The sequence below is a fragment of the Limulus polyphemus genome, unplaced genomic scaffold (assembly GCF_000517525.1).
Source record: "Limulus polyphemus unplaced genomic scaffold, Limulus_polyphemus-2.1.2 Scaffold2569, whole genome shotgun sequence".
In the NCBI taxonomy this organism is placed as follows: Eukaryota; Metazoa; Arthropoda; class Merostomata; order Xiphosura; family Limulidae; genus Limulus; species Limulus polyphemus.
Window position 1 is genome coordinate 79,181 of NW_013668179.1, and position 11,161 is coordinate 90,341.

At 33.4% G+C, this 11,161-nt stretch overlaps 2 protein-coding genes across 2 annotated transcripts in view; both read right to left on the reverse strand.

Moving 5' to 3' along the window:
- The window catches only part of LOC106467324 (zinc finger protein 91-like), a gene marked incomplete at its 5' end in the record, with an annotated part of 66,014 nt that extends 64,528 nt beyond the window's left edge, over positions 1 to 1,486 (reverse strand). Inside the window, one exon of the mRNA XM_022395488.1 lies at positions 688 to 1,486. Within this exon, the coding sequence (XP_022251196.1) occupies positions 688 to 1,486 (799 nt within the window). The remainder of the gene's footprint in view (positions 1 to 687) is intronic.
- Positions 1,487 to 1,854: 368 nt separating this feature from the next.
- Positions 1,855 to 11,161, reverse strand: part of LOC106467326 — an 87,948-nt gene continuing 78,641 nt past the window's right edge. The window contains exons 5-7 of the mRNA XM_013927671.2: positions 10,341 to 10,474; positions 9,899 to 10,133; positions 1,855 to 1,968 (exon numbers count right to left, since the gene is read on the reverse strand). Of these exons, the coding sequence (XP_013783125.1) occupies positions 9,921 to 10,133; positions 10,341 to 10,474 (347 nt within the window). The 3' untranslated portion in view covers positions 1,855 to 1,968; positions 9,899 to 9,920. The remainder of the gene's footprint in view (positions 1,969 to 9,898; positions 10,134 to 10,340; positions 10,475 to 11,161) is intronic.

Genomic DNA, 11,161 nt, shown 5'->3' on the forward strand with positions numbered 1-11,161 from the left:
ATCTCCATCATTCTAGATGTCATAGTTCATGAATAAAGGATATCAAGAAACAGTAGTCCATACTCATTTAGTTAGAATATTGTATTGTCTACTAACCAGCTTTATCATAAATATTTAATTTTTGTAAGCTTCACTTATAAAAAACAAATACCAAACACTTCAAAAACACCAAATCCTAACTATAAAAGAGTTGCATTATGTGAAACTCACATGACATAATTAACTAATATGTTAACATTAAAATGTCCATCTAATTGTTGTTAAATATAAGCAGCACTTCAATTTTAGGTAAAAAAATATTCTTATATCATAGATTTTTTTCTTCACCCAACAACTGACCACCATTAAATAAGATTTTATTTACGTTATATATAATGATATTTAAAATTTTTGTCTCTTAAGCCCTTAGTAACACACTTCACACTCTTTCTTCCTCCACTTCTTAAAACGTTTCCAAATAAGGACTACCTTAAAATTCCTAGCTACAATCATACCTGGGTGCTTTCTCTACAGTTTGTAGTCCTGATGTTTTAGGGATCCACATACTTTTCCACACACCATACTTCTGTGGTTTATCCTGAGTATGAATCCTCTAGTGTTTTCTTAAGGTGATTATAACCTCCATTTCTTTGCTACACACAACACAACTGTAGTTTCTCCCCACTATATGTCCACTGAAGTGTTAAGATTTAATTCTAGTGTGTATCTTTTGGTGTTTTCTGAAGCTGGTATCAAATACAAATTCTTTGTTACACACTATACAACTATATGGTTTCTCCCCAGTATGTAACCTCTGATGTTTCTTTAGGTAACTCTTTGTTCCATATTCTTTGCCACAGATTACACAGCTGTACGGTTTCTCCCCAGTGTGTATTTTCTCATGTTTCTTTAGGTAACTCTTTGTTCCAAATTCTTTGCCACAGAGTGCACAGCTGTATGGTTTTTCCCCACTATGTACAATCTCATGTCTTTTTAGGTAAGTATTTTTTCCAAAATTTTTTCCACAGATTTCACAACTGTATGGTTTTTCCCCAGTGTGTATTCTCTCATGACTCTTTACATCACTTTTCCTTCCAAATGTTTTGCCACATACTACACAACCATAAGGTTTATCCCCAATATGTATTATCTCATGGCTTTTCAGTTCACGTTTTGACACAAAGTCTTTGCCACACCCTACACAACTGTATGGTTTTTCTCCACTGTGTATTACCTCATGTTTTCTTAAGTTACTATTAGAAACAAATGTTTTACCACATACTTTACAATAATATGGTTTTTCTCCAGTATGTATCCTCTCATGATTTCTTAGGACACTCTTTGTTCCAAATGTTTTGCCACAAACCAAACAACTCTTTAGTTTCTCTCCAGTGTGTAAATTCTCATGAACCTTTAGGTCACTATTCACTCTAAATTTCTTTTCACATATTTCACAACTGTATGGTTTTTCTCCAGTGTGTATTCTCAGATGAATTTTTAATTTACTATTTGTTCCAAATGTTTTGAAACATACTGTACAACTATATGGTTTTTCTCCAGTGTGTATTGTCTTGTGTATTTTTAAATTACTATTACATACAAATTTTTTACCACATACCTTACAACAGTATGGTTTTTCTCCAGTGTGTATTCTCTGATGAATTTTTAATTTACTATTTGTTAAAAATTTTTTGCCACACACTGAACAGCTATATGGTTTCTCTCCAGTATGTATTTTCTGATGAATTTTTAAATTACTGTATGTTCCAAATACTTTCCCACAGAGTGAACAACTGTATTGCTTCTCATCATTATTTGGCATAACACATTGTTTCAGGTTATTTACATTTAAATTCATTTTTCGAAATACGTCACTGTTTGGTTTCAGAGACTTGTTGACCTCTGTTTCCATAAAGGGATCTTCTTGTGTTAAAACATGATCACCAGCAAACTGATTTCCAGAAGAGGTGTTCACATAGGTCTTTATATCTAAAATAAAAAATACAGATGTGAAAAATAAAGTTATTGATAAATACACCATACATTATTTTGACAAACTCCATATAGCATCTAAAACATAAAATGGGATGTTTATAAAATGAAGATAACAGACCAGATTCAAAGGAAGGTTTTTAATTTGAACAGATATTGCCACAATAACCAACATTACTTTCAGCCAGTAACTCCTGGATTAATATTAATAAATTTTATCTGTCTGTTGATATGTTGTGCAAAGCTACATGAGAGCTAACTGTTCTAGCCATACATAATTTTGAAGTAGCAGGATAGACGGAAGGTCACCAGTCAATATCACCTACAGCTAACTCTTGTCATGTCAAAAGGTGGGGTTTAACTGTCACTTTTATATCACACCCATAGATGTAATGGGAGATGAACCACACTTCAGCATATTAACTATTGGGCAATGCTTAGTACATTTTGAAGATCAGTTATTTTATTACTTCAAGTGATAATTACCATAAAATACTTATAACTTTTTAATTTAACGTGTTGACTAAAATATCTATATCTATATGCAAGTTAAATATCTAGAAATGTCAACATTTTGACAAAATAAAACTATATCAGTATGATATCTATTATTTTATCAAATTCAGGACAGAATCATCTGTCCCACTGCAAGACTCATAATGTGGGCACTGTCAGCTTCTTCAAAGTAGCAGACACAGCCCAAATTACAGGACCCAAAATTCATACAAGCAATCCCAAGTACTAAAAGTAGTCCAAATTCTACTTTTGATATCCTTATATACTTCTCAATAGCCAGATGTCCTGTCTAGTACACTAAACCAATAAGTTCCTTTCATCATATCACTGTCTTTCCACAGCAGTGGTAATGAAATGATATTTGTGACAGAACTGACATGTGATAATTCTAATTTCTGAGTTTCCAGTATTCACAACTTAACCAATGACTGCTTGCATGCCAGGTGAGGGCTCTACTAACTGAGGTAAAGGATTACCACACAAGTAACTTTTGGTAAGTTACTTTATTAATAATTAACTACCATGTTCTTCATCTCTAACAAACAAACCACATCATTTTTACTTATCTCGTTCTGACCATTTAAATTACTGTGACTCCTGCATGCAGGATGTGAACTTGAAACACTTACACAATAATAATGAGTTTTAACAAAGTAACTAGAAATACAGATGTACCTTGTGTACTGGAAAATAAATGAGTGATTGTTTAGATTTATTTGTGAAGTTAAGTCTTTCTTTAGTTTGTGAAATCTTGCAAGTTATAAAACCTGTAATATAAAAACATAATAATTAATATTAAATATTTACTTTACAACAGTTCTGTAGAACTTGACCAATAGGCGTTTTAGCAAAATCAAGAAATGGGTTTGGATGGCAAATGCATAAAAGCCATTGTTGGAACATAGTGTTACCAAACCACACTGGCTTTTCTATATATTAGAAGTTGTTAATCTAACCGATTTTTACCAATAAATATTCTATGAATAAGCCACAAATTCATTTCATGAATGATCTTAATTTTGATTGGCTCACGAAGGAATTTACCAATGTTTGGCTGCCTCAACTGCACTTTTCTGCCTCTTTGTTGGTGAAGCTTGATTTTGGAAAATTTATTTATTTCAGTTAGTTATTTTAGTTAGAAATGTGAGGTTAGGGTATACTATGAGCTATATGCTAGTTTAATATTAATAATATAATACTTCTATTTCAAGATTTCTAGTTGGATGGCAGTAAATAAACAAACTAATTTCCTGACTATAACAACACAACATAGTATGGTGATCATGCTCAGAGTGAGAATAAGCTTTGATGGGGATGGCATGTACTCCTGGATAGCTCAATGGCAGAGTTAAATGTCCTGATTCAAACTGTGGTCCTGATGTCTCTATTCAATTAAATATCTAATATCAATTATTACAATAATATTTATATTTCACGACTTCCTATCAGATTTGAAAAATATTAATATGTAAGTCTAGTTACATTTCTATAACCCTAAGCATATAACCTTTTTTTGTTTTACAAAGTTACATCCAAAATTTAATTAAACTACTTTATCATGAACTTATGTCAGTATAAATGGCATCAAAAAGGAGTTTAATAATTAAATTTTTTATATTATCTAAGTATTAATTATTATAAATTTCAAAAGAAAATATTCAAATAAATTCTCAATCTTCATTTTCCTTTACCACATGATACATCTGCGCTTTGAATTTACATTTTAGTTTGTCTTTCTACCTTAATTATAGTATCATACTACACAGCCAGAATATATAATTTAAACATTCAATCTTCTTGCTTTACTCGTATCACTATATTTGGGACACCCATCTTGTCATTCAAAATATATCTATAATTCTCTCCAACATTGCTAAAGGACATGTTTGTAACCACTAGACAGAACAAAATCCAATATCCTGCCCTCATGTATTTCTTTATATTTTAGCAGAAATGATTGTAGTTTTGAAGAAAATATTATATGTTGAATGAAGTAAATGTTCTGAGCAACTAACAGAATTTTTTAACCTATTTATAGCTTAGCTAGAAAGGCAGTTAAATTATGGTAGTTCTGGGACATACTATTATATCACCTAATATGTTTATTGTGTTCTAAAATCTCTATCTGAAAACAACATGAATTATTTTATGGACAACTTATTAATGTAGATTCTCGAGGACAAACAGATCAATAGCTAATGTAAATGGTGTATTTCTTGTTGTTTTTTTATGTTTAAATTTTATTTATTGTGACTAAAATGTAAAAAAGTAGGAATTTATTAAGTTAGATAAGAATACCTAGATGAAAAGATGAAATTGAGACATTTCTTGTGATCGCTCATTCAGTTCACTTATGTAATTTACATAGTGTCAGGCCACATGATTTAACTTGATCCAATTGTTTACATTAAACTGTCTTGCTGTGCTATACTGTGCTTCCTATAATGAGAGATGTCTAATAGTGCTGTGAATCAATACAACTGATATAAAGCAGGTGTAAAAAGTGGTTAGAAAGCTTAGATTATAGTGAAAATAATTGTATTTGTCTGTTACAATGTACAGTACTTCTAGACAAAAAAAAAGCGGGAAGGTATTTTTAATTTTATTTCATATTCTTAAACTTTTCATTTCATGTACACTAATATCATTTAGGTTTTAGAAGTTATACAAATGAAAACTGTAAGTTGAAAATGATTATTTTTATTCTTAGCATTAAAATCGCCTTTCACTCAAACTGACACATAAGTTCAAAGAAAATCATTAATAAAGATACTTTATCCAAAAATCTGAATTTTCTGTTTACAACAGGCTGGTAATATTTACAACTGACCAAATTTTGTGAAGATACACCTAGTACAATCAGAGTTATAGTATGTATAATTTGAAGGCTACAAAATGACAAAGCCCATATACACAGAAATTAAAATTTTCTTTACCTAAAAATGTATTTCTGACAGATACCTCTGCATACAAAATAACTTGATCCCTAGCACAACTGCGTATGAGACTTGCATGTTACGAGCTTTGAGCCAACTCCCACCTAAAAATTACCTGTTTAGCATAAATTGCACTAGTGCATGATGACATAATCAAGCGACAATAGCCCTCCACTAAAAAAAGAGAGACACAACCTCTTTGCACAGTAACTCCCCTTAAGTACTTTTGCCTGACATAAATTTATTCTTAGATTAGACAAGAAGAAAGTGCACCAGAAGTTGGAGGATGGATTGGAAGGTGTGAAGAGATGAGTATCTATCAGAAATTAAGGAAAATGTTAATTACTGAGACAATACCTCACCTCCCTCTAGAAAGCCCAAATGTTCACAAGTGGAGAGTCACTTCCTTGGTGCTGGTTTTTTTTCATGATATGGTATGATCTGAATTGAGTAAGTTTAATTTCATGAGGATACATCTAGTGATCTTGTGGAACACCTATCTTGACAGTAAGCTGTGATAGAGCCAGGGCAGATGGGTTTTTGAGCGCTTTCTGTTAGCCCTTGTCCAATGCGGATTTTGAGAAATAAGCATACCTTGGGAGGCAACACTTGCCACCTGTTGGGATTCTATGAGAGGGAAGATGGAGATGAAGAAGAAAATTTACTTACCTTTCTCAAAGACAATTTGTAAATTGAAGAATAGGGACTGGAGGTAGTTGAAATCCAGCAGGAGGCAAAACAACCAGATGATGAAGATAAGGAAGACAAATGTGTGAAGATTCATCAATATGCCAGCTTGAAGGACCTTGTCCAAGGATTTGTGAAAATGAGATTCAAGAAGGTGAAACAGGTGACAAATTGGATGCAACAAAATGTGAAAAAGCTTTTGAGCATCAATATTCATGGAAGAATACACCAACTGGAGAAGTTGGCAGACCCATCCAGACAGAGCAGGAGGCAATAGGTCCCTGGATGAAGATGGGTCCAAAGACAGAAACAAAAGATGATGGGAACCCTGAAAACGAGATGTTCACACAGAATAACATCACAAGCTGGATCTGAACAAGCATAAAGATAAGAGATAGAAGGGAGGAAGATAGGAAAGAAAGATGTCTGGTCTAAGTAAAGTAAATGAGTACAAGGAAAGAAAGTACAGAAAACATCGATGGCATATGTATCTGAATCACACTGCCCACAGGTGAGAAGAAAGTATGTCTTTAGAAAAACATGGTATAAAAAACAGGAAAGCAACAGTTCATATAGATTGGTTGGTCATGATCCACTTTGAAAATTCCATGGTCTTTTCTTAATTAATCAACCATCCAGAGAATACATGCCCAACAAACTGCAAAAAATTCGAGTATGTTGATGTGAAGTAAATGCTCCTCCCAGCCCTACAAGAAAGTCTCTGTGAAGAGATGGAGATTCAGACTGGAATAACAAGGGAATGCCCACTGCGTTATTGGCATGATTGAGCCATCAAGACAGGTTCCACTGGTGTCACAATGTCCACTGAAGGAGATGAATGTGTGCTTGGCCTAAAGGAATGAGTGGGTCTAGTGAAGCCAGAGTTCCCAAAAGCAAAATAACTTCATGTGCAGGCTATAAATGATAAGTACAAATCTTGGTGTCAAGACATTCCATTCCTTGCCAATGAAGAGGTGATGGAGTGTTCAAGAACACACTGAGATGTATAAAGTATTGGATAGGCATGAGAAAAGACTTGAAATGTTTGACTAGCTAGCCCAGCCAAACAGACTCCTGCAGAATAATGGAGGTGTGAGAGGAGTGCTCTCTAGAAGGGGCAATGAGAAGTCAATTAATTGTCCAGGTAATTTACGGAATCTCAACCCCAATCCATGAATAGGGCAAAAAAATGCCCATACAATTCAACCGAAGACATAAGTAGCAGATGCAATGCCAATGGAATGAACATAGAACTTGAAAAATCGTTTCCATTGGATGAAATGGAAAAATATCTGAAGAATGGGGAAATCCAACTGTGTAAAAAAGTGTCTGACACGTTGACCTTGGTCATCCGCAGACTGTGTGAAAACGATCACTGGTAAGAATAGAAACACTCCATTCAGAACCACAGAATGACTAGAAAGCAGTTGAAAGACAAGAGGGTGACAACCAGACACCAGTCCTTGGTCTTCTTCAGGACCAGAAAAGATTAAAATAATATCCTCGAATCAGGTAAGTACTCTATCGATGGCATTCTTGGCCAAGAGATCTGAGACAGCATTCTCGAGATGCTGAAGATAAATGGGCTTGAATGGAGTAGGAAAGGAAAAGGAGAGAGAAGAGGAAGAGAAGCTGAGAAACAATCCAAGGGTAAGGACCTGAAAAAAAACCATCTGTCAGCCAAAAATGTAGACCAAAGGTTGGCGAAAGGAGAAAAACAAGCACCCACTGGGCCAGACCCAACAAGATGTGTGATGACCTTGATGTCATGAATTGGGAAGAAGAAGAAAATAGGAAGCAGGAATGGGAAGGGGAGATGTGGATTTAGCAAGTATATGAACGGGAACAGAAGGCGTAGTTGAGAAAAATATAAAACCAAAGAAGACAACAAGGATAGATTTCCTGGTCTCCAGAGAATATCAGGAAAACAATCAAAGACCTATGAGAAAAGAAAAGGAGATCAACAAAGATCATGTAGATAAAAGTGAAGCAGGTAAACATTAGTTATGAGAGCATCCAAACCCAACAAGTACCAACAGCAGAGAAACTAAATAAGAATGGAGAGAGCAGTAGTAGTAGTAGTACAGGCTAAAGTAGTATAAAGGAGAGAATAAACTGGATACTGCATTAATTGAAAACTGTTACTTCCTGTTTTTTTTTTAATCTTTTGAAAGTGTTTCTTATATATAAAGATCTAAAAATTAAACTTAAAACGACAAATGTATGATAAAGGTTTTGATACATATCATTTGTCAAAGAGTCAAACGATGACCAGGGACATTGTGGATGTAAGAGCTAATTTTTGTATATAAACCCAGTAAACCCTTCAGGAGCATGATGAAGTACCTCAAAAATAAGGTGAATGGACAAAAGGTAACTAGAAAGGAAACAGATGTGTGAAAACTGGGCACTAGGAAGTGAACTAGAAGTTAGAGTCCATCCCCCAAGCAAGTAAAAGAGATTTCAAAAACTGAGAATCCAGGAATGGAAATGAAGAATGGCTGTAAGACTGAACAAAAGAGTCAAGTAGGCAAGGATGACAAGGCATGTGAGTATAGGTGCATTGTTCAAGAAACGAATCTAATATGGAGGGAAGACAAAATAATTTTGAGTATCAGTTTCATGTAGTAGAGAACAGGAGGAATTGAAATACACTAGAGAAAGAGAAAAAAAAGAACATATCTGTGAAGTCATGCCAAGAAAGAGATTAGAAAGTTGAAGCTTTTCCTCCACTGATAAAGCATTACCTCAATCAACTTCTGGTAGAGGAAACATGTTTAAACTGAGAAGAAGGAATGTCAGCAGAATGGATGGAATGAGAAGGTTCTGTATGCATTAAGGAACCCACAACTTGTTGAACAATGCTGTCATATCCTCACAGACAACAAGCCTCCAGTAGCAACAGTAGAAATTACTGTTACTTGAGAATTCATAATGGATAAGCAGGAAAAAGAGTTTCTTGTTCTTTAGCAAAGACAGAAACAATTAAACTTGAAGGAAATTAAAGTTTTGAAAACTATTGCAAATCTCATATGATTAATTAATCATTTTAAATATGTCCATTAGAAACAATGCTGAGGAAAATAATGAACTTATTTCGAGCACAAGTGCTTAGGGGGAGTCACTGCACAAGAATGTTGTGTTGCCCTCTTACTGGTGGAGGGCTATTGTTGCATGATGATTGTCATCAGGCATAGTTCACATTAAATGTGATTTTTAGGTGGAAGTTAGCTCAAGGCTAGTCGAATGCAAATCTCATAGGCAGATGCACAATGGATCAATCTATTCTGTGTGTGTGGAAATAGGTGTCACCTCAGAAATAATATTTGGTTGGATGGTAGTTAATCAACTTGGGTGGTAGTAAATGGGCATTACGGGAAAGGCATGTATGCTTGGGTAGATTAGTGATAAAGCACTAACCTGTCCCAGTTCCAGTCTCTTTCCACTTATCAGCTTTGTCACTTAAATTTTAACATTAATTATTAAAATAATATAATATGACTATCTCAAAGTTTCCTAGCAGAAACAGCATTGCTATTTATATTTAATACTAGTTTATACACCCATCATAAGATGGGAAGAACGTTTTTAGTATCCCTTTTCTATTCATGTTGTAATTAAGTATGAAAATTTTCACAAAACAGAAATGTATGTTTTTAAGACCCAACATTTTCAATATTCAAAACATAAAGAATGTATCAAGACATTTCTAACGATATAATTTTAATTCTAACCACTATACTTGGAATTGTGAAAAATAAAACAAAACAAATAATTTGTCTTTGTACATTTCTTCTATTTGCTCATCTTCTAGCATGTCTTTCTGTATCTAAACATCATTTTTTTTTCAGTCTGCTCCCATGTCTCATTTTTGATTCTTCTTAATATGTGTTCATTGTCTAATATCCTTATTTTGGCTACATTTTTGGCACTTTGGCGAGCACGAAATCTTTGTTGTCTCTCTCGGTTTTGACGACATCTTCGCTCTTCTTTCGTTTCTTCTGCTATTTCTGTTGTTTCCATCTTAAAATATCAATTTTAATTTAAATCATTAACTTAAAAACAAAACAAAGTTTTGCTTTAAATAAATCTTCTACTTCATTTCTATATATGGATATAAATAGATATTATTCCTGTAATTAGATATCTTTTGTTAACATGCTGCTGTTGAAGTACAATAAATAACATTTATAAAACTAAAAATTACAATGAATATGGACTTTTTTTTACCTGTGATTCATTTATCCTAATTTTTGCTAATCTTTCTTGACTTTGTCCTGCCATACATTGTCTTTTTCTTTCTCTTGCTAATTGACGTTTTGTTTCTTGAAGTGTTTCATTGTTTCCATCCATATTAGGTATTTCTATTTAAAATTATAATTTATATTTAATATTATAATGTTGTTAAGAAATTGCAAAACAACTACAAAAATTAAAATAATAAAATGTTAATTAACTTTATCATGATATGATAAGTGAGCCCAAGGCACTATGCTTTTGTAATTAAGCCTGAAGTGAAGACATAGTGTGGAATCACATAGTCTAGGCCCAAGCACATAAAGTTTCTCATGAAAGAAAAGTATATCAATTGAATTTTAAACTTCTTTCATTTCTGAATTAAACTCTTTTTGCATGTCATATTCCCAAAGTTAAAAAAATAAAATATACTGAATTAAGGAATCAACAAGTATTTTTTTTCAGTTTCACTGTTGAGACATTTCATTTTACACTTTCACTACATAGACTAACAATAATATTAGGTCACACTTTTGATTCTAAGCAACATAGTGTCACGACAGCGGAAATCACATGACGCTAGTAACACGTCATGAGATTCTAGAAAGATCATGTCTGTTCGTGGTAACTCTAGTCTTTTCTATGCGCCCTCTATTTTTGTATATATATAACCCGGCAAATGAAGTGACAGCATAAAGATAATTGCAGATAGGCAGAGACAGAGACCTACAAATGAGTTAAGTGCGGTAGTGACCATAAGTGCGTGAATTGTTGTGAATTATAGCGTGTGTTTAAGTTAAAGTGACTGTGGAAAT